The sequence below is a fragment of the Netta rufina genome, assembly GCF_964035555.1.
Source record: "Netta rufina genome assembly, chromosome: 4".
NCBI classification, from domain to species: domain Eukaryota; kingdom Metazoa; phylum Chordata; class Aves; order Anseriformes; family Anatidae; genus Netta; species Netta rufina.
This window is the reverse complement of record NC_140127.1, coordinates 12,950,416-12,976,472: the sequence shown is the minus strand read 5'-3', so window position 1 is coordinate 12,976,472 and position 26,057 is coordinate 12,950,416. Positions and strand designations below refer to the sequence as shown.

The window sequence follows — 26,057 nt, the reverse complement described above, 5'->3', positions numbered from 1 at the left end:
TTAGATCTATGCCCCTCAGGTCCTAATCCAGTAAAGTATCCCAGTATCAGACTTGCATATAACTGCATGTATACGTTTAAGCACTTAACTTAAATCTGATCTGTGCTGGTGTGGGTACATATATCACCCAGAATCATGACCAAAAGGCCAAATCCAACTCTCATTGTTGACACTGGACATTTTCCACTAACCACAGTGAGCACTATGTTATAAGAGGTGTTAGCAAGCCCTCAGAAAGAATAAGTGATAAGATCATAGAAAAGTTGATAACAATTTAGTTTAGTCAGGAGACAAAGGATAAACACCAAGTCCCCCTGCATTAATAACTATTTACCATATATTTTTTTTGGAGTCACAACAGGTGACTGGTCTTTTTATTCAAAGAATTTAAAACATATAATACTGAGCAAGATTTTTATTCTATCTGTAGCCCTTTTTTCTGCTCCCTTTTCCTATATATTATTTCACAACTAAAAACCAAAAACAAAAACCAGGCTGTCTTTCAAATTGACTATTTTTCTCCTTTTGGGGGGGAAGAAAGAAACAAAGAGTTCAGATGGTTTGAGGCCACAGCTACTAGAATGCAATCTTTCTTCAGGAAAATAAATAAATACATAAATGGGAGAGAAAAAGACTAAGTAATGTTTCTCTTCACATGCAAACCTTACCTGAAGAATTGTTTTGAACTCTGACAGACACAACACTACAAAATCTGAAGACAAGGCTGTTAAAGTTATATTAAATAAAAAATCAGATGGCTTTATCTGGACATCTCTTCTGATATATCTTTCCAAAAATCTACTTCCAGAACTTAGTCACAGCTGTGAAAGCATAAAAGAAAAGACTTCAGTGTTAAAGAAAATGCACATCTTATCTATGCATGTCACAAAGCATGCTGTCATAATTTTAAATCATAACACCGCGTAGGATGTAGTGTGTCATGGAATAAAAATAAAAATCTGATTAGGTACATGCAACAGCTTCGTCTACTTAATACCCAGTCTGAGAAATTAGTGGTCATTCAGCAACCTGGTTCTGTTCCAGCAGTGGGAGTTTCAGTTATTAGAACTAGATCAGATCCAGGGATAATTTAGTATCAGCACATTTCTGATTGAAGGCTTTCTCCCACAAAGCATCTGATGAGGCTAAGGGGTTCTTTTCTCATTCTGTTTCCTCACAGTTGATTTTTCTCCTTTCTTTGCATTTTATCATAATTAATATTTTATTTTAGCTAATTTAATGCCATTCTTTCCTCTCCTTATACGTAATTTATTTCTACCTAGAGAAAAAAATCCTTCATTGTGCAAGTTACATACAGGAAGGTTGAAAAGGAGAACAACAGAAAAAGTTCTCTTGGGATTCTTTATTTTTCTCAAACCACTCACATCCTAATAGTATCTATTCCCAGCATTACCAGTCTTCCTCACCCTGTGTCTGCAGTTAAGGTTCTTCATATAGCCAAGAGTTCAAAGGCTTGCACCAAGTATCTCAGGCAGCAAGGGAAAGGATTCACAGCTAGCACCAGATAATGTTTCTTATGCTTTCACTGTTCTGCCAAGGCATGGAGTTCCAATTACAGAGCCTTGTTGGCAGTGCAAACTGACTGATAATGATTCACAAGTGTTTAATTGGAACTGAGCCTTTATAGCCATATCAAGCAGTTTGGTCCCTGCTAATTGCTCAAAGTAATGCAATCCTTTTAAAAGGCTTGTGTTATTGCTCCCAGTCTTACAATCTGACAACAAGAAGACATCCTGCCCAAAGCTCCTGAATGCATTAACTCAAGACACTAAAGACACAAGCAAAGACATTTACAGTAGAAGCAATGGAACAAGCCAATCACCAACCCAACCTTGGCTGTTGCCTATATTCATGATGTAGGCACCATTAAGCAAAGGGTTTGTACATAGGAACGACAGCCACAAAAGAAACATATACTTGTCCTTCACTCTTAGTTGCTCACCATCGAGCTACAGAGGTATGGGCATGCTGGATAGTGGTGGGAGCACCAGTCTTTCTGGTGTCCAGCTTTAACCATGCTTGGTTTTCCAGCTCCTTTCCCCTCAGGGCAGCCCGTCTGCTCTGTAGCTATGCAGAGAGCACAATGGCCAGTCTTTAAACATAGAAGTATTATTGTAAGATGCTAGCCTTTACTGGTGGGTGTAGCTCTGTTATATAGACATAATGGATGTCAGCAGTACACTGCAGTTATTTTTGAATATAAATGTGTATGTATATATACAAACATACATATTCATTTGTGTATATATATATATATACTTTCTAACAGTTTTCCATCTACTGCTTTTTTTTTTTTTCCCCTTTTTAACCCCTTGGTGGATAACCTTGGGAACCCCTGCAAGGAAGGAGGTGAATGCTGAAGGGAAGGATGTAACAGAGATTGTACAGAGGGAAGAAAAATACTTAAGCAAGCAAATGATTGAATCAATGACTGGAACTACCAGTTCTCTGCTGGAGATTAATATGAATGAGATGTTATGCTTCATTGACTGAGTTTACCTAATTTCTACAAAAAAACAGCATTGTTTTTATGTTGCAGCTGCCTAAATTACTTCCAATTTGATATTTAATCTATAGAGCCACTATTAGCTGAATGGTGATTGTTAAAGCAGAAGAAAGATGCTCCAATTGTGCCTTAATTATTGCCCTTCACCTGATCTTCACAGAGAAGACGCACGGTCCTACCCTTCCTTGTTGTTCTCAGAAACTCACACTTTAGCCATAACTAACATTATTGCATCTGTTTAAGAACAGAACCAAATGTGTTTCAGAATAAGCTGTAAGTCTACAAAGCTTTGTTTGCCTTCCCTTCCTTCCTGTTCCCAGGCATCAAAAGGAGATATTTGGTTAACAGCTAATTAAACACTTCCAATGAGCAAGCCAGAGCTCTGTAAATCCACATCTTCCTAGCTGCACATTTGTTTGGAATCAGTTGAAAGTTTTGAGTTTGCATTTTGCCAGGTTGAAGGCTATATTCACACAATTGGAAACTGTGAAGCAAACCAGCAGGTTCTTAGACGAAGAGGTATGAAGTGGAAAAAAATCTACAACTCTCCCTTTAGAGAGAGACCTGAAGATATATCCTCGATAATGAGGTGCCATGCTGGCTTATTAGACCTCTGATCATTTAAAATGTAAATCCTAACAAAGATACAAACAGCTATGGCAAATAGAAAGAGTGGGTTGGTTTTTAATAAAAGAACATGCCATCTGCCTCTTATATCCCTCAATAAATCAAGCATTGCCATCTTTGCAATTAACGCTTACAAACTGCACTCTCCCAGGAAACAGGGCAGTGAGATAAAGTGGATTAGTTTTGCACCCCCCTTCTGAGCTAGCATGGGGCCAAAACTTGGTTTGTGATTGCAGTTCCTGCCCAGCAAAGCACACCGGTACAAATAACAGACAGAGTGACTGAGGTACACACATTATCACAAAAGCCTGTGAAATTTATCTTGAACATGCAGTTACACCACACTGGAGGTGGCATTTAAAACCTAGGGGGAGGCCATAACTGGGTAGAAATGGGGCTCCTTCTGGTTCCCTTCTTTATTTCCTACATGGTCAGTAGGGAGCACAGATAGATTAAGAATAAATCCCACTGGAGAGCTATGATAATCTCATAAAAAATCATCTGTAGGAAATATTTGACCTGAAAATAGGAAGATGGTTGTCCTTTAAAAAGCAAGCTTGTTTACTTTGTTGTATGTCTGTATCAACAATCTTTTTTCAAAGCAAATTGCTGAAAGTATACTGAATCAGTTGTTTCAGCTCCTTGCACAGGCAGCCATTAAAGAGGCACAGATATGTTAAAAGTGGACATTTGTAGTGTATACAGACTATTGCAAATGGAGCTAGCATTTTGCCTTTCCTTCCTAAAGAAGACAGGAAACGGCAATTTACATTACAGAGGAATTCACTTCACTGCAATTTTGCTGATCTGCACAGGAGGGAGACACAATTTACCTCTTAAGTCAGTCACAGAAGCTTTGCTTGATGCTTACATCCCTGGAAAGTACCACGCAGCTACTTGCAAACATACATTTAGGGATTCTGATGTGGAGCAAAAAATGCACAGGATGCCCATGAAACATGCAGAAAACATTTATATATATATACATATGTATCTATATAGACATAAATATAAAAGAAGAAATTTGTAAATAAGTATATAAATACATGGAAGATAAATCTTTTCTATTTGAGGTATGTTTTGAGCTTTATTTTTTTAGGGAACACATAATAACTGAGTGTCACCATTAGACTTGTCAACATAAGATTATTCATTTTTGTTGTTGAACCTTTTGAAGGCATTTGATGAGGAATATAATACAAAATCAAAGAATATGCAAGAGACTGCCCAGCTGAGTTAAATACGGGCTAATTTTGCCACTTGTTCTAGAAACTGGGATATTAGAGAGGATTGGACATTGCTTATCAACAGTAATTTATACTGACATTAAGAAAAGTTCTCTCCTGGATTTATCTTCTATTTGTTATGTGGTATATGAAGTATATGAAGTTAAAAGTAAAATAAACAAATTAAATGTTCCATTTAGTAAATTCGGGTCTGCAATCCCAGAAAAAAATCATGCTGTTTCATTTGGTGACAGCTACATATTTAAAACTGTAGGAGGGTATGAATTCTTGAAGGTCTATCTCTAAGTCAGGTAAATACTGAGAACATAAATTTACCTGACTTAGAGATATCAGTGTGTGTGCACCAACTTTAGAAACAAGCTAGTTAAAAAGTGCAATAAAGTTTTATGAAGAAAATGAACAGTTCATAAAATTTCATGTAATTTCATAGAATAGATCTTCAAGAATTTATTGTATTTAAGAATTTCAAGAATTTATTGTATTAAGTATTTAACTCAGCTGGTTCAAAGATGACTTGCAATGCTGGAATCTTTCCACATCGTGTTTTAATTTATAAAGAATTCTTTTTAATATGATTCACTTTATTTTGATTAGAAAGACGCACTTCTTGCTTTTCAAATGTCTTTCTCCATGAAAAAAAGCAAGAGAAAAAAAAAAAAAAAAAAAAAAAAGCTGAGATAAAATGAGCTATTCCCATTTATTTTGGAGCAAAAAAAAAAAAAAAATTCAGCAATTGCAAAAAAAAAAAAAAAAAAGTCCGTGAAATGATTGTGTTTTGAATGTTGTTGCAAAGAATTAGCATTAAAAGGAGTTTTAGTTCTTTTACAAAAAGTAACAGAAAGAAATAACATTGCTACAGGTTTATCTTTAAAAAAAAAAAAAATCAAAATTCTCAAAAAAATAAGCAACACAGTTTTCTACCTGTTTTACTAACATGTTTTTGAACTTTTAAAAAGGGTTTGTGGCTTGCCATAGCTGCAGGGTGAGATGGGGACACATTTATATATTAGCCTGGTCTCTTAGGTGACACAAATGATCAGTGCACATGATTCTGTGGAAACCACATCAGACTGAAAAAGATGAAGCTTCATTATTAAGAGTCTCAGGCAAAACCAGACTTCTCACTGGCCAAGCCTAGTATGCCTCTGTGCAGAAATGGAGCATGATTCCTAACAATCTAGTTGAGTTCCCAGACAAGTGTTTGGCCACTCAGAAAGAACACAGATTAGCAAAGAAGAGCAATGTAAGTAAAACAGGTCAGTAAATCCTGCAAAGAGCCAGAAGCACTTCTGGTGAGGACATGGAAGGAATATTAACTAAGTCAACAAAAGTTCGGGTAGAGCCATGAAACAAAAGTATTTTAAATCATAGACACGACTGAGTTGTAAGACTTGCAAGTTGTAAGGAAGATACAGGCTTGGTGTCAGCTGTCCAGGGGATTTCCTCTTTCCTTTCATTAAAGGTCATCTACTTTTGGTTGGTTGCTTGCTTGTTGTGTTGTGCAAAGCCAGATGTGGTTGCCAGAGAGAAAGACTGCCCCTCGGCCACAGGGACTGCCTTCCACCTCCCATCCAGTGCCCTGGGTTTATTTTGGACACTGGTTTCCCTTGGTCAGCTAGGTGGGTGACCTTGTCATAAAGGGAAATAAAGTTAATTAAACAGGACTTTTCCCTTGTGAAACCATGCTGGCTATGACCAATGACTATGTTATCTTTCAAGTTTGTTTCAGTTACTCCCAGAATAATCTTCGTAATTTGAGCACGCACTGAAGTGAGACTAACAGGATTGTAATTACCAGGGTCTCCTTTCTTGTCTTTCCTGAAAAATAGAACATTCACCAGCTTCTAGTCAACTCAGACCTCTCCAGGTTCCTAAAACCATTGAAAAATAGCTGAGAGAGGTCTCGTGATGACATTAGCCAGCGCTCCAAGTATCTTGGGATATGCCATTGGGCCTCATAGACTTATATTCATCCAGGTGGAACAGTGAATCCCACACAAATTTGGGGTTATCTGGGAATTTATCATTACTGAATTCACAGTCCTCCAACTCAGGGCACCTGAGGTACCAGAGCCCAGGATGGTAAGAAAAATGTCATTCAGGAATGCCATTCTGTCTCCCTTACTCTAGGTGCTGACCCTACAGAGAAAAGGAACTTGCGATAGCTTGCAGCACACTGCTATATTGCTCTTCTGTTGTTGCTAGAGAGACGTGTTGTAAAGCACACCACATTTATTTGCCTTACAAACAGAAAATCCCAGCCTGGATTGTACAGACCTGTGGAAGACCAGCTGTTGTGACTTCTCACTTGCCCCACTGTGGGACAAAATATTGGTCACTTGCTGAGGTAGCATTTATTACACAATATTTATCTGTGGCTCTGGTAGCCACTATTATCATATAATAATAACACACCCACATCAGAATAAAGGATAAAGGTTTGAGTGTTTTACAGCTAAATGTTTGCAATAAATAAAATTAGCAGAAAAAATAAGGATTTCATGGAGGGATGCTTCATTATTAAAACAGAAACATAAACAAAATAACTGCAAAACTAATTGGCCTACTTTGTGGCAGGATAGGAATACTCATATTTATGCAAAGAGGAAAACAGTGTACATACCTATGTACTCATTAGAGTATATGAAACCTTCATTTACAGAAAGATTCTAATTCCAGTATACCCACCTTTGTTCTGGAAGCAATTATCTGCTAATGAATGTTAGCTAAGGCACAAGAATGACTACTGAGAAAAACAGGCTGGGTGAGTGAGCAGGTTGATGATGTGAAATTTGCCCTCCCTGTATTGGCTAGTAATAGCAGAAAATTATGGGGTGTGAAGGGAGCAGGGGGTGACAAAGTAGAAAGGAAGTTATGTTTTAAAACATTTTCATAATGGTGGTCAACACTGATTTTTACCTCAACACAGGGGTAATTTGACTCAACCTGGACTCAATAGCATAATGAAGTCTTCATGGACTCACACTCAATAGCAAGAGGCAACCATGCAAAACCATAACAGAGGTGGCAGAACAGAAGAGATCCTTAAGAAACTCCCACTCACTTGGAATGATTCCCTCCAGCTCTCTTTTAAATGCAATTTCCTTCTAAAAGAGCATTTCCTATTCAAGAACTCATCTCCAAGGAATCTACCTTGACGTGCTGTTATGAATGTAATTTGAAGCGTTAAAAAAGAAAAAATCAGAAAGAAGTTTAGCAAAGATACCTTGGTGTTTCCACATACCATCCTCTACAACACAGGCACGACAACCTTAGAAGAATGTTTCTGTCCTTTTTTTAGACCTGAATACTACCTACAGCTCATGTCCCCATACACCAAATACAAAGTGGCAATCAATCAGGCCTTGGCTTCATGCCACAGCCGTTTCCCTGTTGGAACACATGGGAAGAAATCCATTCTCAGCCTCTCTCCCCTCTTCAGCCTGACATGCTCCTTTATGTGAGCCCTTGGACCACTGTTTTTTGGCTGTGTGTGGTGCTCAAAGACCCAAGAGTCCCTCTAACACCTGATTATGTTAGAAAGCTGACATGAATATACATGTGCAGTAGTCGAGATGCCCCCACGCACCAGGAAGAAGAGCCCCCGTTTTCTCCACTCCTTACATGCTATAATGCAGCTAGGCAAAAGTGATGACAAAAGGCCTGATCCTTTTAGCCACATAATGAACCTCCAGCCACAGGAAGGCAACTGAGACCTCAGGGCTCTGGATTGGTTTGGTGATTTTCCAGGTAGTAAGTGAATCCCCCAAAGAGTACAGAAGAGGATGAGTTTGTAGGGGGGTTTTCCTTTCAGGTGAAGGTGGATTATTCACTATGACTTTCTGCTCCATAGTGCATCTTGTCTAATGCCTTTCAAGCTGCGTTCCAGCTCTCTGACCTTTTGATTCAATGTCAGTCCCAAAGGGTGGGAAGTGCTTTTCTAAAGCACCTTTCAACTCACAGGAAGCTGAGAGCCTGATGTGAGCTTTTGAAAAAATCTGTAGGCCTGGCCATACATACTTACATACATTTTGAGGAGCTCAGTGCAACAGATTGTGGAGGTAGGCTTATTTGCTTCTTTTCCAGAAACAAGTGCTTGTTTAGAATAATACTACTGAAATAAAATGACTCGTTTTTAGCAGTGTGAGCAATGTAGCAATACCACTTGTCTGTGCCACTAATAGAGATTGAAACATGATGTGAATAAAAGCCTGAGCTCCAGTAAAACTAGATGTGATAACTGGAAGCATTACGGGAGAAGAGGAGTTTCCCAGCTTATATTCTTAAACCTTAAATACAAATGAAAGTGTTTCAAGTATTTTTTCCCTGAAATATATTTACATCTTTATGTGTTTCCATGTTGTTTTATAGTACATCATTCTGTAGCAGTAATTTCCTCTGCAGCATTACTAAACACAAGCAGATTCAGCAATTATGAATATAGATACATATATAAACACACATACAAGTATAACAGAATCCAAAGATTTAGAATCTGATCCACAAATATTAAACCTACCAGAGAAGTTATTCTTTAAATTAAGTTGCAACAGAAGACTATTTTCCTTTTGAACAAAAAGGAAAATTTACTGGGAGGGGAAAAAAAAAAAAAAAAAATGGTAATTGATACATTATTCCCTGAAAACCGTAATTAGGAGTAACTGAGAACAGTATAAGGAGCTAGAACTTGTCCTCAGCAGAAGGTAGCAGGTATCTGAGCTTCTCTTGAGGAGCCCAAGCCTGCTGCTCTGTCCTTGATAGTCTAGAGCTCCCCATTTTCTACCTGTGTGTGTGTGTATATTTTGTGTCAGAAAAACACTGTGACTTGGAACAAGGGGTAAAATTCCTTGTTACCTTATATATTTCCTAATGTACCTACTCACTAATTTCTGGGCAAATCTATGTTTGGGAAGCTAATGGTGAAAGCACTGCTATCAAGAAAGTCAGAAATAAGAGGTTCAGGTGGAGTGGCTCTAGGTGATGGCCTCAGCTTGCTCACACATTGTTGAACAGATACAACATTAGAGGACTAAAAAAAATCAAGGCAAATTGGGGATTTCATTTAAGGCAATGAGTAAATGATTGCTAATGCACAAGCCTTTGTATAGTGAAACTCCGCAGAACAATGTTCTGCTAACAGGTACCAGTGATTTAAAATGCCTCTCATATTTATTTTTAGATCTTCTGGGGTGAAGGGGATGCTAATCTGCATGGAGTATTCTGCACCTGTTTAACTTAATAAACTGCATCAGTTAAGGGTTTATTTATTTTCTGTATTATATATCAGTTTTAATTAAATTCATGTTGCTTGCTAGCTTTGGGACATGGAGTGCCATTTTATAGGTGTCTATAACTCACTTCTTTATTTTTCATGTTTCAATAAAACATTCTGACATAGCTACATCCTGTTCCCTTGCAACCGAATGGACAATGACAAGTGCTTGAACAATCATAGAACACTACTAAACTCATAAATACAAGCAAGTAAAGTATTCAGATTCACTCATTTTTGAGAGAAAATTCATCTTTTCTTTATATTTTCTTTTTAACCTATAACACAAGACAAAACTCTTTGGAAACACAGAGTGCGGAGAGAAAAACAAAAACAACAAATAAATAAAAACCAGCTGCTTTTAACAGACAGTGATTTGAAAATCAGTTTACTAACACTATTAAATCTCCCAAGTTGAGGAAAGGGAAATCACTGATAACTTTATAGTTTTGACCTGCAATGGTACAGGGGGGTTGTAAGCAGAGGGGATTTGTCTTTTTCTTTCTCATTAGAGTTTGTAAAGACTCCAGGAATCACGGAAAATTATATTAAATTTTACAGGTCTAATCTAACAAAATCCCTACATTTCATTCCCTCCCCTCTCCCCCCAAATTACAAATGAATGAATCCAGTTCCTAACATCCACATGAGTTTTTTTTGGGGGGAGGGGGGTTGTTTGTTTGTTTTTTACTATGACAGCATAGGCTGCAATGCTTTTGGTAAATTCTTCTGTGTTTTGTGATTTGAGTTGCCTAGAGTTTGCAAGGCAATAGGAAAATATACTAGAAAGCATTCCCTTACTACAACAATAGTAATTGTTGACTGTTCATTGATGTTCAGGTCAGTGCCCAGCATAGCATGAATCTCTGAATTAATTTTACTTCTGTATTAAAGGCATAAGAGGAAAAGGGGAGCAGTCCTGAAACCCCAGAGAGAAGTTAGTGATGGCTTACCGTACACCTTCTCTTGTACCATTATAAGCTGCAGAGCTGCAGCAACAGCATGAACTGGGTTTTCTTAACCTTACTGAACATGTTCTCTGTGACACCAAAGCCAGGTCAGCTCATTCAGGTGGAGAGTCTGGAGACACATTCCTTCCACCCAGGTGCAAAAACCCCATTCCTAGAAGTGGCTGAACACCTGCCTCCTGATGGCAAGTAGTGAATGAATTCCTCGTTTTGCTTTGCTTCCACTAGTAAACTGCCTTTATTTCAACCCATGAGGTCTCACACCTTTACCTTTCTGATTCTCTTCCCCATCCCACCTGGGGAGAGTGAACAAGCATCTGTGACCCTGCTAGGGATAAACCACAGCACAGTGGCAGAATTTGGCAATAGGGGGTCTGATTTGGTAGTGGTGGGATGTTGTTCTCCTTGAACCACGTGATTATTATTATTATTATTTCAATTTTGAGGTCAAATGAAGGATTTTTTTAAGTTGGGTCTGAATTGGATTAATTTCTGTATTCATTCTGTGTTAATAAATAAACGTCAGAATTTCACTGAAAAAGTGTATTTCAAAGAGATGGATTCTGAGAAGACTTAATTATATAGAAAGGATTCACAAATTGTCTCATCAGAATCTGTGAAATTCTAAATTTTCATCATTACATTTTACGTATGTATATTTTAATCCCGTAATTAAGATGACTTGAAGAAATGTTTGATCTCCTGAGATTATCAGAGCATAATCATTCCCAAATGCAGTAGGTTTATGTGGAAAGGTTTTGGTAGCAGGGGGCCATAGGGGTGGCTTCTGTGAGAAGAATACAGAAGCTGCCCTGTGTTAGATAAGGGCCCTGCTGCTGGCCAGAGCCGAGCCAATAAGTGATGTGGTTTGCACCTCTGTGAGAGCAAATTTAAGAAAGTTTAAAAACAAAAACAAACCTGCTAGGGAACAGAGGAGAGGGTGGATGGGAGGAAGGTGTTTTTGGTTTCTTTCCTTTGTTTCTCACTTCTCTAACTTGTTAGTAATAGGCAATAAATCTTACTGTCTCCCTCTGCTGAGTGTTTCACCCATTGAGCCATTCCAGTTGAACTGTTTTTCCCATTGAACTGTTGAGTGATCTCCCCATCCTTATCTCAGCCCTTAAGCCCTTTGCATTTTATTTTCTCCCCCTTTCCCTTTGAGGAGGGGGAGTGAGAGGGTGGTTGTGGTGGAGCTTGGCTGCCCACCTGAGCAAAACCACCCCACCCAGGCTTTGAAAATAACTGATATACTGAATTACACATTTCTACTTTTTCTTACAGTCTTGTTTTCCTCAGATAAAGACAGCCAGATTTACTGCCTGTTGTGTTGTTGAATCTCGAGTAAACAAATTATTTTGTTTTATATATAAAACCAAAAATATTTTTCTTTTATTCCATGGAGTCCTTTCATGGTACAATGTTCTGTAAGTGCATGGTCTTTGTTTCTGTATAGGTAATCCCTAAACTGAAAACTGTCAGCAAAAGTTAAATTTGAGCAAGTACCATGGCAATATGGAAGTGAACTGATGTTACAATTCAAGGAAAGGGCTGCTTTATTCACTTACACTGGTGAGAATTTTCACTCCTGAGTGAACAACTGAGTAGGACAAGCACCAGTCTGCCAATTGACAAGTAACTCTTCCTTAAGAACATTGGGAAAAAGCACAGCCAAAAGCAACCTCAATCCCAAAATTTTGTAGACAGGAAGGGAGGTTTTGTGGCCTTCACCCTCTAAACAGTCTCTTTCTGTTCCTGGGCTGGGCCTGTCTGCTCAAGCACTGCAAACCTTTTTATCTTCAGCCTTCTGTACTCTCACTTCATTAATTTAATTGTCTCCCTACAATTTTCGCTCTGAGCCCAGGCTTTTTTCTGTTTCCATTGCCTGAAGGCTTCACAAGGTGCTTGTTCTCAAGGAGCAGGAAAGTAAAGGCTTGAGAAAGAATCAAAAAGGAAATTACTGTTTCTAGCATGACCATTCTGAGGGATTGTCTGCCTTTCTCAGCAGACAGGTTCTCCCATGAGGAGAAATTTCTCCACTGTGTTTAGATTGACATAAGAGAGAAAGCAGCCCCAGGTTCTTTTTATTTTGCAAGACATTGCTATGTAACAGCTCCATTGTCTTGACCACATCCCTAAGCACCAACTCAGGATCCCACTAATGTTTTCATATGCAGACATCTATTCCCTGTTGCTATTAGGGTTATAAACACATTTACTTACAGATTGCAGACATGACGTCTATCAATGGGTATGTCAGTGGCTATTTCAATCTGCAGGATACTGAAAGTATTCCCAGTCTGCCCAAGCAGAAAGACTGGTTGAGTTTTACCCTCTGATCACCAGAATAAAGAACATAAAGAAAAAGACCTGAAAACACATTCCTGCTTTCCTGTGGACGTCACTAGCAAGTGATGAAAGCTGTCTATATAATTGTTGCCCCTGTCTGCAGCAACAAAGTCCATGTTTCAGGCAGAAGACGATGAAATTACAAACAAGGAAATTTTCATTTTTTTCATTATTCCTTCTCCCCATTCCACTGATAATGTATTGGTCTGAAAAGCCCATGTTCATTGACCTAAAGAACCACATATATGTTGTGCCACCACCTGAATCAAATGACACTTCTTCTCCTCTTTCTCCTCCTCCAGGGCTGCAGCCACTCCATCACCATTGGTAGCTCTTTGGCCCTGTGCCTGCCTTGCTAACATGGTGACTTACTAATAAGGTCACTTGGGATCTGCTCCTTCAGTGAAACAGGGACCATCTGCAGCTGTGAAGCTCATACAACACCAGCACTCCTTCCAAAGCTTTTATACTTCACCTGCAGTTCAAGTCCGCATCCTTACTAGAGGATGCCAGGCCATTGTACATGAGCTCCAAATAGATCTCTCTCCCTCTGCTGGCTCTGAAATAAGGCAGATGTTACGCACATGGCTGTGCAGCTGGGCAGGCAGATGGATGCAGTAGCTAGACACACAAACCCTAGATGTAAAGGGACGTCAGCACAAATGTGCTTTCCCACTACTGCTCTTGTGGGAGCTGCAACTGAAGATGCTAACCAGCCTGAAATCAGAGGGAATTTCAAATGAGGAAATGTCACAACCTGGGCATTCAATATTATTCTCTACCCTGTGTTATTTTCTGTATGTAAAATTAATTCACTGTCTCACCGAAGTGCTCTGTACCAATGAAATGGGTTGTATTCTCTCCCCTGCTCATGTGGTATTAACGGATTTTCACAACCCCTTGACATTATTTCAGCGTTAATGGCTACATTATGAGTTACTTCATATTTATGTTATCTTTTAATGCTCTATCAGCATAGAGAGAATTTTCTTTCACTAACTGAGCTTGTTCCCTTTTGATCCGTACAAGAGTAATCCTGTATTCAACATATCTTTAAAAAATGTTGCATATGTAAAAAAGCACACAGCACCTCACACCCCTCACCCCAAAAATCTACAGTCATTTCTAGTGAGTGTCTCAATAAGCTTATTCTATTACAATTTTATGGAAGATTGTAGAAAATTTATGGTTACCAAGAATATAAGAGCCGATGTCTGTTTGTATTTGGAGAAACATTTTCTGGGCACATGCCCAAGATACCTTCAATTTCTGTAAAAGCAGTTAAAATTATTCCTGTCACAATTGCCTGATTATGGTCCATTATAACAGAATTAATGTAAAACACGTAGAGAAGCATTTCAAAGTACATTCAAAAAATTTTATATAGTAATCTGATTTGGAGTGTTCACTAACTGAGGAAAAATTCCTTGAAGATTAACATGACACCCTGTGCTAATGCAGAGATAAACACTCTCATGCTCTGATTGGGAGTAGCCAACTGAATGCATTTGTCTCAACACACTCCTACAGATCTGAGGGAAGCCAAGAAAGCATCAAGGACTGGGAACAGGGGAACACACTGTACCACGACTGAAGTCAGCAAAAATTAATCAGATATCAGAGACCTGATCCACATCTAGTACAGGTGATAATGTATTTTGAAATAGGAGAGATTTTTGTAAAGGTAAAGTCATGAAACATCTGAAGGAACCATGGTTTTCCAAGCTTTCAGTCTTTGTGGTTGCTCTCATGCTGGATTTAGATTTCACAGCCTGTTAGAACATAGCATATCACTGTCCTGTTCCACGTTAGCATCTGTAAAGGCAATCTGATAAAGAACCTAAAAACTTCAGTCTCAGCATTAGAACTAATCGCATCAGAGCACGTAAGTTGCCAGCCCACAGTATAGCCTAACTGCCTGAAACAGCACACAGCAAACTTGCTATAACTACAAAAATGCCCAAGAATCATACCCTGTGAAAAAAAAAAAAATATATATATATTATAATAATTGGAAGATAGTAGCAAAATTAATTTCAAAAATACAAATAATATTTCTGTAAGTGCTCAATGTATTATCTTGCCTTGCATACTCATCTGCCTCTTAAAGTGCTTACATCCATCATCAGGTGACCAACAGCAATGTTTTTTATATTCAGGGCAAATCAACACCGAGTCACTGAGAGTATGGTGAATGCAGGCAAAGATGAGCAGCACCAGGAATATCTGGATTTGCCACGACAGGCCAAGTATCAGTTGTGCAGGTGTTGCATTAAAGGTTAAAGTAAATGGGAGTGCTGCTCAATTAGCCTTTACAAGTCCAGTCGCGTTCAAGGTATCGAGATATCGTGATTACAGATTCATGATAATGACGTTATACTCAGCAAATTTCACCAAAAGGACAGCATTTTGTCAAAAACATGGCAGACCATTGGCCCAGGGTAGCAAATGTGCATCTTATCGCTTCTGATGTACCTCTGAGTTCCCATCTTATCACAGAGCCTGGCTGCTGTCTCCACTCCACTCCACCCTCCGTACAGTCCCTCTTAGAGTCAGCACACCACGTCCCCCCAGTGTGGCCAACATCTAAGCTTGGAGACCTAGGAAACTTCTGTGGAATGCAGCTACATTCCACACTGGAAGCTTCTTCAATGTTGTACATTCTCTTAAAGATATGTATATAAGCTTAATTTAGAAGTCACTTTAGGCAATTATTCCACAGTAGGAAGAAATGTGATTATGAGCAGATTATGAGCAGAGATGCCATTTAAATTGAAAATAAATCATTTATCAAACCTAAGAGCCTGTTATACTTTATTACTCATGATTTCAAATTACCAAGTTGTTAATTTAGTGTTGTTTGTTATGTGTGGGTAGCTCTGCTACTGGCTGAGTGGTTGTTTTTTTTTTTATATGACTGAAGAAGAGTTTTTCAAAAGAACACATTTCCAGGTACTTTGAGAAATGGCCAGATATTAAAAAGTTATTTGCAGATGTGCTTAGCAGGAACTGCTTTGGAAAAAAGTGACCTGTGATATGTTTCATTATTTTTGAACATAATACCCAGATGATGGAGTAAGATACTTTCATATATTTGTATTATCACAGGAAAAAAAATCTCCAAAAATGTCATTTCCAAAAATGGCTCTCTGAGACAGTCTCAGAGTTAGTCATGGTTGCCTCCTTCTTTTTCTGGAGGACATTCACCTCCCGGTCCTCCACATCATATCTTACATCAGGCTTTTTTCTTCTCCTCTATCATACACAGTTGTTTTAAATACAGAAATAAATACATCCTTTAAAAATCCAAAATAAACATTGGTTTTAAAATTGTTTCTTCTTTGTTTTTAACAGGAACAATTCAAACTTGAGACAAATTTTGGAAATATTTCAGTATTGCCAAATAGCCTTTTTTTTTTTTTTTTCCTAATGAAAATAAGCTTCAAGGGAAAAATTTTGTCAAGATATAATGTTTGTTTGAGTGCTCTGCCGTGTTGGACCCAAGAAGGTCAAATGATTTGCTGAAGGTCACAAACAAACGGTTAGTACTGGAGAGGAGTATGGAACTGGACACATCCTGGATGTCCAAGTGCATGGACTTTCCTAAAATATTGCCTCAAGTGCCTTTTCAAAGAGATGACCTGCACAGTGTCATGGTACACTGTAGAAAGATTGGTCTCTTTTGATATGTGTTGGTGCCCTTATCATATATACCTCGTTACAGGTCTTTGCATTGTAGTTCACTGTTCAGAATTAGCAGAATAATTCATTGTTTTATTAGCTACCCTTCAGCTAGCTATCAAGGAGATATTATTTACACAGTTCTAACCTAAACTAAGACTTTACTGCCTTTAGAGTATCCAACCTCCCTATATTGCCTCTCTATATCACTTTCTGAAGGACTCAGATATAAAGCAGAATGACTTCCCCCGTAGAGACTGTTCAGTAATTCTAGTCAAAGACATACATGAAGCAGGCATAAAACAATCATTTAAGCATAGTTCATTCTACCTTACATTCATGACAGAGGTAAAACAAAACGATCAGTGTTGTCAACATAGATACTTCAATTCAGACAGCCAAACTCTATTTTATTTACCTTAAAAAGCAGTGCTCCAGGGAGCTGACCATCATACTGAAATCTACGGAGCACATTTTCTTCTTCTTTGCTCAGAAACCTACACTATTTCTAGAGAAACCAATACAGGTTCTGCATTAATTTGAGAAAGACATCTTGATGTAAAAAGACAACAGACAACTGTTCCTATTAGAACAGCAGTTACGCGCTGTCTAGATGTGAAAGTCAAATCTTACTCGAGGTCAAGGCTGCATTCCCTAAGGCACTGAAAAAACACACAAGGAAAGAAAATCCTTGCCCTCAGTAGGTCCTGTTCAAAGCTGAGAGGTGAAATGAGCTGCTGAAGATTTGACAGCTCCCAAGCAAAGCACATGGGCTTACAAATTCCCACTCTTAAGGTCTTGTGCACCTGCCCACACTGCCAGGTATGAAACATAAAACTGAAGGAAAAATTGTCTTTGAAAGGGTGAGCTGGCACCACTAACACTAAAAGGAGATAAAGCTGAGGTGTCAGTGCACGCACACAATATGGGGGCAGTCTGTTTCTGACAGAGACTGAGATAGAAAACAGATTAAAACAACTCCTGTAGGACTCCTGTTCAATTGATTGTAATTACTAATTGCTTCTGGTGCTTCAGTACAAACCAAAAGGGGATATTAGGGTGTTCTTGAATACACACATGGTTTCCCCCCACCAGTAATAACATTTCAGTTTTTAGGACTGGTGTTTGAATTGGTAGCATGCTTGGCCTGAAGCCTGAATTGTCTCCCAGGAGTGTGCAGTGCAGGAGTTGGGGCTCCAGAGGGGTCCTGGCTCTGAGCCTGACTTTAAGCATCTCCAGTGCTCACTGCTAACTGGCTTGTGTGCTTAGTTGGGCAGATTATCAGGCTCAGTACTTCATCTGCATGGCTCAGATACAGCTTTTAGATACACAGGCTTGGTAAGAATCTGGCCCTTCTTAAAGTCAGTAGGATTTTTACAGGCTTCAGTGTGATATTTCTCACCATTTCTGGATGCCAGAGCAAGTAGTTAGGGAGAAGGACTGTTATGAGTAAAAGAAAAAAAAAAAAAAAAAAAAAGTTTGCTCATAGACAAATAAAGCCAGGAAACTGTCTCGGAGTTATTTTTTTTTTGTCTCCTGGAGTGCACACTGATTATTGTTGTCAAACAACCCTTCGCAAGAGCTATCCTGGAATTGGTAAATTCCATTAGGATCTGTGCAACTGTTCTCCCATTTTTATCTCCAAAACGTACTGACAGTTTCTTCTAGGTGCCAAAGTACATCAAACACCATGCACAGGATACGCCAGTTCATACTGGCAGAGAATGAGAGACTGGCATAAGGCATGATTTGGAATTACATTAAAGCTTTTGGCATGCCATTGCTTTACATTCCTCTTGCAATTAATTATGTTCAGTCCTACCAGATGTGATGTGGAGTACACTTTAGAAGGGTAATGTTGGCTTTTAAGTTGGCATATTTACGTTAAAATTAAGGGCTTTCCCTTTTTAAAACAGGAAAGAAGAGGATTGTTTGGGCCACAAACGACGAGTAAAGAGTCTTTTTCCCAATGTATGTTCTCAAATGTGTAGTCTAACAGTGTGATTAGCTACACAGTTCATATTCTGTTTCTCCAATTGAATGATGAAATAATCATTAATTACCCACACGTTGGGGCAGTTACCAATCCAAATAAATTTATTTAAAAGTCTGCTTTCAGTGGACGTCTGTGTAGATTTTATCTGTGACTGAGCAGATCAGAAGGCACATGAACAAGGTTGAAGAAAGCATTTATTCTCAGCTTTTCAAAATATCCCTAATTGCTTTCTGCTTCGATCCACCAGTAACAGTTGGTCCTGAAATACAAGTGAGTGGGATCCTCAAAATGATTTCCTACCATTACTCAGCCTCTGAAAGCTAGTCATAAAACTTTCTCAACTTCAATCAGATTTTGGCCATTACTTAAAGCATTTCAGAATTATCCTAACAGGCAACTCTGAGAGCCACACACTATAGACAGAGGTCAAAGTTTGCTCTGGACTCATCCTGAAGGCCACTTTTAGTTATGTGTGCTCACAGTTCATCTTAGAGAACAAAAGTCAGCAGGCTGTGAAGTAAAATTTACTTCTATACGGTAAGTTAGTCTTTATGAGGACATTAGCCTTACTGTAACCTAGGCTTCAGCAGACTAGGGCCTAGGAAATTTAAGATGCCTACACTATCTGTCTGAATCTATATCCTATCATAATGAATAAGAAAGCAACTAAAATAAATACTTTCTGAGGAAAAAAAAATAAATCTGTAAAGGCCCAAATATTTTACAGAGACACAGAAATGTCCATATATGTGACTTTTTGACACAGAGGACAGAATTGATGCCCAAATACCAAATTTTTTGAAAGGGCTTGGCTTACAATATGAGTCCAAAAGGCTTTGTGCAATTAGTTTTCCCTTTGTTAATATCATGGTCATACAATAACTCAAGTTGGAAGGGAGGTCTCAAGTTCAAACTCTTGCACAGAGCTGAGCTCTACCAGATGAGGCTGTTCAGGATCTTGTCCAGCTGAGTTTCAAAACTCCTCTACAGGGACTGAAATTTCACAGTCTGCTCCAGTGCTCAGCTGCTTTCACTGCATGGACATTCTTTTTTTAAATGTAGCCATCATTTCCATGTGCAATCATTCACCCGCAACCATAATTTCCAACCAAAAGTATGTAAGCATTGTGTCTTACTCCAGAAGAGTTTGGCTCCATCTTATCTGTAGCTCCCCACACTGGGTACTTAAAGACAGCAATTACCCTCTGTCCGGCAGGGTGCATTTATTGAAATAGCCAGGCCTGTTGGCATTCACTGTGCAGGTTTGTTTCCATAGACACCAGCAGTTCTTACGGTGATCCCAGAAACTGCTGTAGAATTCCCTTATTTGAAGAAGAACAGTGTATTTTGAAGTTACATTAAAGCTACCATCTAAGAAAAAGCAGCATCTGGTTCAGATACCAGATAACTACTTTGGATAACTGCTTATCAACTTTATAGAAGTCAATAAGAGCTGGTTAATTAAAACATAGCGTGATCAGAAAACTGTATGTTCATCTGATCAGAATAGCTGCCTCCCACGTCTTCACTCTGATGCTTCCACACACATTTTGAAAGTTACTAAGGCGGCGCCAGATTACATGTGATTTTTAACATTCCATGTAGTATTAACACTTCAAGACGAGAATTTTCCCCTTTACAGCAAATGTAAACATTGATATTTTTACCACATTTATCACAAGGAGAGCTTCTATTTCGTAATGGGAGTTATTAAAAGTACTATTTGGAGGTTTCCTTTTCACAGCAAACATATGATTGAACATAAGCATATGCATAAAAATAAACATACGTGCTGACACGAGTGGGTTTTCAACATATACTGTCAAATCTGAGGATGTGCTTAATTTTTATCCTGATCAGAAGAAGCCTTCTAAATTTTGATTTTAAAATATATCTATATTATACTTACTTATTTATTTTCTGATAACTAGAAAGGCTACTTGCAATTCTGTTCCTAGGTACCAAACTGGAATCTATAAGTGACCTGATTTTGCTAAGGGTAGAATATCCCATACCACCCATGGTCCCTCTCTTTTTCTGAAAAACACAGCTCGTGTCATGAATGCATATGAACAAGAAAGCACAGATAAGGCTCACAGCCTTACATTTTATGCTTTTTTTTTTTTTTTTTTTTTTTTTTTAATTTTAACCTCATGTTTTGAACCATGTAGCTCTCAGTATGATCTTAATGTTGGTGCAGGCTGAATGGTTGTGTGAGTTTTATAACAAAGTTTGCACCAAGTGCCCTCAGAAAAAAATCTTCCTTTGAAAAGTGCTTGTGCTGAGAAAATTGGGCTTTTTAGTACTTGCATTTTCCAGGAAGCTGTTTCAATGACGATGTACTGGGTCTGTACCCGGTGGGATCAGACATAACAGCTATGAATGACAAGCTTGTAGAGGGGTATCATGAGCTGTATCAAGGCAAAGGTGGTTGAGCGTGGGGCCAGCCTGTGCCTTTGAAACTCCAGCTGACAAAAAGCCAGATCTCACATCTCGAGGGGGCTCCTCCTTCATCCCACCTTGCTCACAGTGTGGCTAACTGGAAAGGTGTCATATAAAGCCTACTGTACAGAGAGCTCTTCAAAGTGCAATCAGTAAAACAAGCTATTTTTACATCGACTAGAGGAGAGTGTATAAAAAGTTATAATTGAGTATAATAATTTTCCCCTTGAGTAAAATAATTTCCCCAAGTTTGTACCATAGATAGACAGCATTGACAGTATCATTGGAAAATGTCTCAAATAGTACAGAAGCTGTGGGAAGCCAGAATATATGTCATTAACTCACACCAGTATGAACTAGTAGGTTAGACTGGAGAAAAAAGCTCTGTAAGCACATAGTTTCTGATGTGAAATGAAAGTCTTCTTATGGAGCAAAAACCCTGCAGTAGGATTCAACCTATTTAAAATGAAATTTTATTCCACCACAGTGAAGCACTGCTCTTTTCCTTTTTTTTTTTTCCCCCCAAATGAAGAGCAATCTGGAAATCCTTATTGCAGAGATTAATGAGTTCAAGCTCTCAACTCAGCTATCCCAAACTCACAGCACTGTCTGTCTGCACTGACCCCTACCCCAGTCAACTATGAAGACATAGGTATCACTTAAGCTAAACAATTTGTAAGTGCAAAAAGGTACCTGGGAGCAGCAGGAGATGAAACAAAAGCCATCTTCTTCCACCTGCGGAGGATTCTGGTGTGTGAGGATGTGGTGGTTTCATACTGATGAACAGATAAACTCCACAACACTGCTCTCTCACTCCTCCTCTTAAAAAGAGCACAGGGACAAAATACAATGAAAAATAATTTCAGAAACATAAGGAGAACCCCTCTACAGCTACCTGAAAGGAAGGTGTGGGGAGCTGGGGGTCGGCCTCTTCTCACAGGTAACTACTGACAGGACCAGAGGGAATGGCCTCAAGTTGCACCAGAGGAGGTTCAGGTTGGAAATGAGGAGACATTTCTTCTCAGAAGGAGCAGTCAGGCACTGGGGATGGGTTGCCCAGGGAGGTGGTGGAGTCACCATCCCTGGGGGTGTTCAAGAAAAGGTTGGACGTGGTGCTTGGGGACATGGTTTAGTGGGTGACATTGGTGGTAGGGGGATGGTTGGACCAGATGATCTTGGAGGGCTTTTCCAACCTTAGTGATTCTATGATTCTATGAAATATTAACTGACATAGGAACAGGAAATCATACTGTCAGCACGAAGAAGATAAAGAAGAATAAGATTACACTTCTTTCATGTTTTTATACGGATATCAAATGCAGTGCATGTCAATACTACTTCAGAAGCTTTCATCCTGGTATATGTGTATTGTTCAACACCTCAGCTGGATCCTCAGTTCTGAACAGCACAAAGCCCAGGGACAGCACAGCGTTAAAATAGCTGACTCAGCTGCTATCAGGCAAACAGAAAAGTAACCCAGGAACACCACCTTACTCCCCACTCCCCAGAACACAAACAGGCAGACTGGCTTCGATACTGGCTTCAAATTTTGCTGTTGATCTTAAATAAATCAGTCACTATACCTGATTTTCACCTGGAATTAACTGAACTAACAGACAATGGACAAAACTCTATCTACAGATGGTTGAAAGTCTGTCCTTTTCTAGTTAGAATGATTAGGAAATATATGTCCTCTTCCCAAAAGGGAAACACAACAAATTAAAATGTGTCCACTAACCTGACTAAAATCTCATTTATTGTTAAACTACAAGAACTTCACAAACAACTAAAATTAAGCTTCCTTTTTGTTTTAAACAGATCTGGATTGTATTCAAATTTTTAAGCTAAACCATTTTAAAACTAAGATCTGAAGTCACCTAGGCTCCTTTGGCAAGTGTTGTCTCTTATTTCAGTCTGTATCCTGTTCCGGAACTAAAAAACAATGGATCTAGCCATAGCACTAAACTAGTTCTCTAATTCTGTTTTCATGAGTAGCAGCTCCAACTCTAATGAAACAGGCACGTCCATAGAAAAGGGGGAACATTCCCTGACATAGATAGGCACTTTCATTTTCTACCAGCATATTTCGGGTTGGATTTGGCAACTCGATACTAACATCAGATTAATGAAGATCTCTACACCAGGAATGGTCCTAGGAACTGCACCAAATGCTCTTCTACCTGCTAGGTGTCTACAAACACAGTAAGAAGAAAAGCAAGAAATGAACAGTAGGAGGGAGTCAGGGAGAAAAATTCTGCTCTAGAAACATGTGTGCACTTGTGAATAGAGTACACTTTCAAAATGCTAGCATAATGCGCCAATTTGTTAGCACCTTCTCTGAAGTGCTGTAATCATTCATAACATACATCACCATTACCTAATCTTTGGAGGATGCATACTCCCCTAAGAATCCCTTATTTTGTGCTATTAATTATCGTTAATAGTGATTTTGAATGCAAGTGCAAATGACACTCCCTTTATTCTCTTTCTTCCTTTTTTTTTTAATTTTTATTTTTATTTTTGGAAGCTGCCAGAAGCATTTGGTTTGGAGTTGATACATATTCCAATACCAATAAAACAAGGTTTTGATTTCCCTTTTTTGCTCCCTTCTCTCTATCACCAGATTACATTCCATAAATCAGGAGCAATGAAAACTGCAGGCTAGGACCTAATATTAAAAATGTAACTTGGAAGAAATACAATTTGTACCATTCTCCTTTATCTTTCAAGCAGCTAAAATGATTACTAATATTTCATAAATGAAAGGGGAAAATTAAAATGTAACCATTACAATTGGATCAGATTATTCATATAATGCTTACTAGGTAGATTTTGAGAGCTCTTAAAAAGACAAGAGTCTCTGAGAGGAACTGAGCTGCATGTTCCTCTATGCCCTAATGTTATCTTTTGAAAAATATCCCCTTAAGTCATTAGATCGCTTAAAAAAGTATCACAGAAACAGAGAAGACAGTATTATGGAAAGCCATAAATTGGACTTGGTTACTAAGGGACCAGAGCTTGCAGACCGTGTGTGGCCTTTTTATTTCATTACACTGCAACCCACTACAGAATGGTCTGCCTCCTCACTTATACAGTGACTTTTCCAGGACATCATTTATTTATTAATTTTTTTTTTTTTAATCTGGCACAGATTCTGGACACTCTCCTGTTTCTCTGTAGACTAGTAGAGCAGTTGTTTCAAGCTTTTTTGGACTAAGCTTGACTCCCCCTTACCTCCTTACAGAATCACAGAAGGGACCTCTGAAGATCATCCAGTTCAACCCCACTGCCGAGCAGGATCACCTAGAGCACATTGCACAGGATGGCATCCAGGTGGGTTTTGGATATCTCCAGAGATGGAGACTCCACAACCTCTCTGGGCAGCCTGTCCCAGTGCTCTGGAACAGTGCCCAGAACTGGACACAGTACTCAAGATGTGGCCTCACCAGGGCTGAGCAGAGGGGCAGGATCAGCTCCCTTGACCTGCTGGCAACACTCTTCCCAATGCAGCCCAGGATCCCGTTGGCCTTCTTGGCCACAGGGGCACACTGCTGACCCGTGGTCAGCCTACTGCCCACCAGGAGACCCAGGTCCTTCTCTGCAGGGGGACCCTACCTTCCATCCCAGCTACTGCCACAGCCTTCTAACTCACCCTCCTCCCTCCACAGTGTCTCTGTGCCCTCCTCACCTTCCTTTTTTGGTCCTGCCTCTTGTTCCAGCTGTACCAGTGGGGACCCCAACCTAACAGGCCAAGAAAAATCTATTAATTTGGGACCTGCTGTAGGGGTCCAGGGGTATCTGCCCCCAGTGCTATAGCATTTGAAATGGTGAGTCACTATTTCAGCTAAAATCCAACACCACCAGGAAAGCGTTCCTAACAGATTCTAACTTTTATGATGCATCATTATTGATTTCTCTGTTGCTTCACGTTGATTCACCTCAACCAAAATGTGTATTTTTGATATAAAGTAATTCTCTGTTGCCTCCCTTTCAGATCCCTAATTTGAGAAGATGTCCGGGAGTAATAAAAGGCACTTTTGAAAACCAAGGCTGTTAACAGTCAAAGAAGGTTTGGAGAGGAGTTTTGTCCTGTGGCAGTCACTATCAGTTTATCTGATGGAAAATTTTCTTTTTCCAGACAGTAGCACAGCCACAGCACAGTCCATGTCTGCAGCAGCAGGATCAACACCTGCCCTCCGTGCAGTGTTCAACATAAATGTTCACAGGCCACCCACAAGTACAAGTGATCCTGTGCCTCAGCCTCCATTCTAGCCTGGCAGCCTGCACCAGCTCTGACCAGAGATGCCTCTGGATCCTGACTGAGAAAAGCCAAAAGAGATATTCTGGAAAGGAATATAAGAATAAGTCAAACATGCAGTGATGTTTCCCTCATATATTCCCCTACCTCTAGCTTCCTCATCTGGACATGGTTTTTATGTCTTAAAAACCCTCACAGTGTACTTCTCAGTAACTTCTGTCTCAGACTGAACCCCCTAAACTCCTAGCATCCAAAGCAGTTTTGGTCAGCAGTGCCACACACAGGTCTCTGAAGAACTGCCTCCATTTGCTGGCTTTCAATTTACCTCATGCTAGTTTCCTCTGACAGCCCTTATTCTTCTTTAGCAGACACAGTGAGCAGTCATTTCCCTCTCCATTCACATCAGGGACCATTAAGGAACATTCAAGCAGACAAGTATTTTAAAGATACAAATTAAGGAGTCTGAGAATCGTTTAGAACCTAATCGCTGAACCAATGTATCCAAACTTTTCATACATAACAAGTCCTTAGGTATAAAAGATTTTTCCAAGGTCACAGAAAAGGCCAAAAGCAAGGAATTCCTTGCGTTTGCCAGTGCAAGCAGGCAGGCACTCAAGCTGCAAGGCCAACTTTCTCCCCCGGATCAACAAAGAGCTCAACAACTTTGTGAAGGCTGGAAAGAGTTTTCATATA

General features: G+C 39.2%; 1 protein-coding gene across 1 annotated transcript in view; it reads left to right on the top strand.

The window, feature by feature from the left end:
• Positions 1–21,099, top strand: part of HIPK4 (homeodomain interacting protein kinase 4) — a gene marked incomplete at both ends in the record, with an annotated part of 79,909 nt that extends 58,810 nt beyond the window's left edge. Inside the window, one exon of the mRNA XM_084286030.1 lies at positions 20,984–21,099. Within this exon, the coding sequence (XP_084142156.1) occupies positions 20,984–21,099 (116 nt within the window). The remainder of the gene's footprint in view (positions 1–20,983) is intronic.
• Between the last annotated feature and the right edge of the window lie 4,958 nt (positions 21,100–26,057).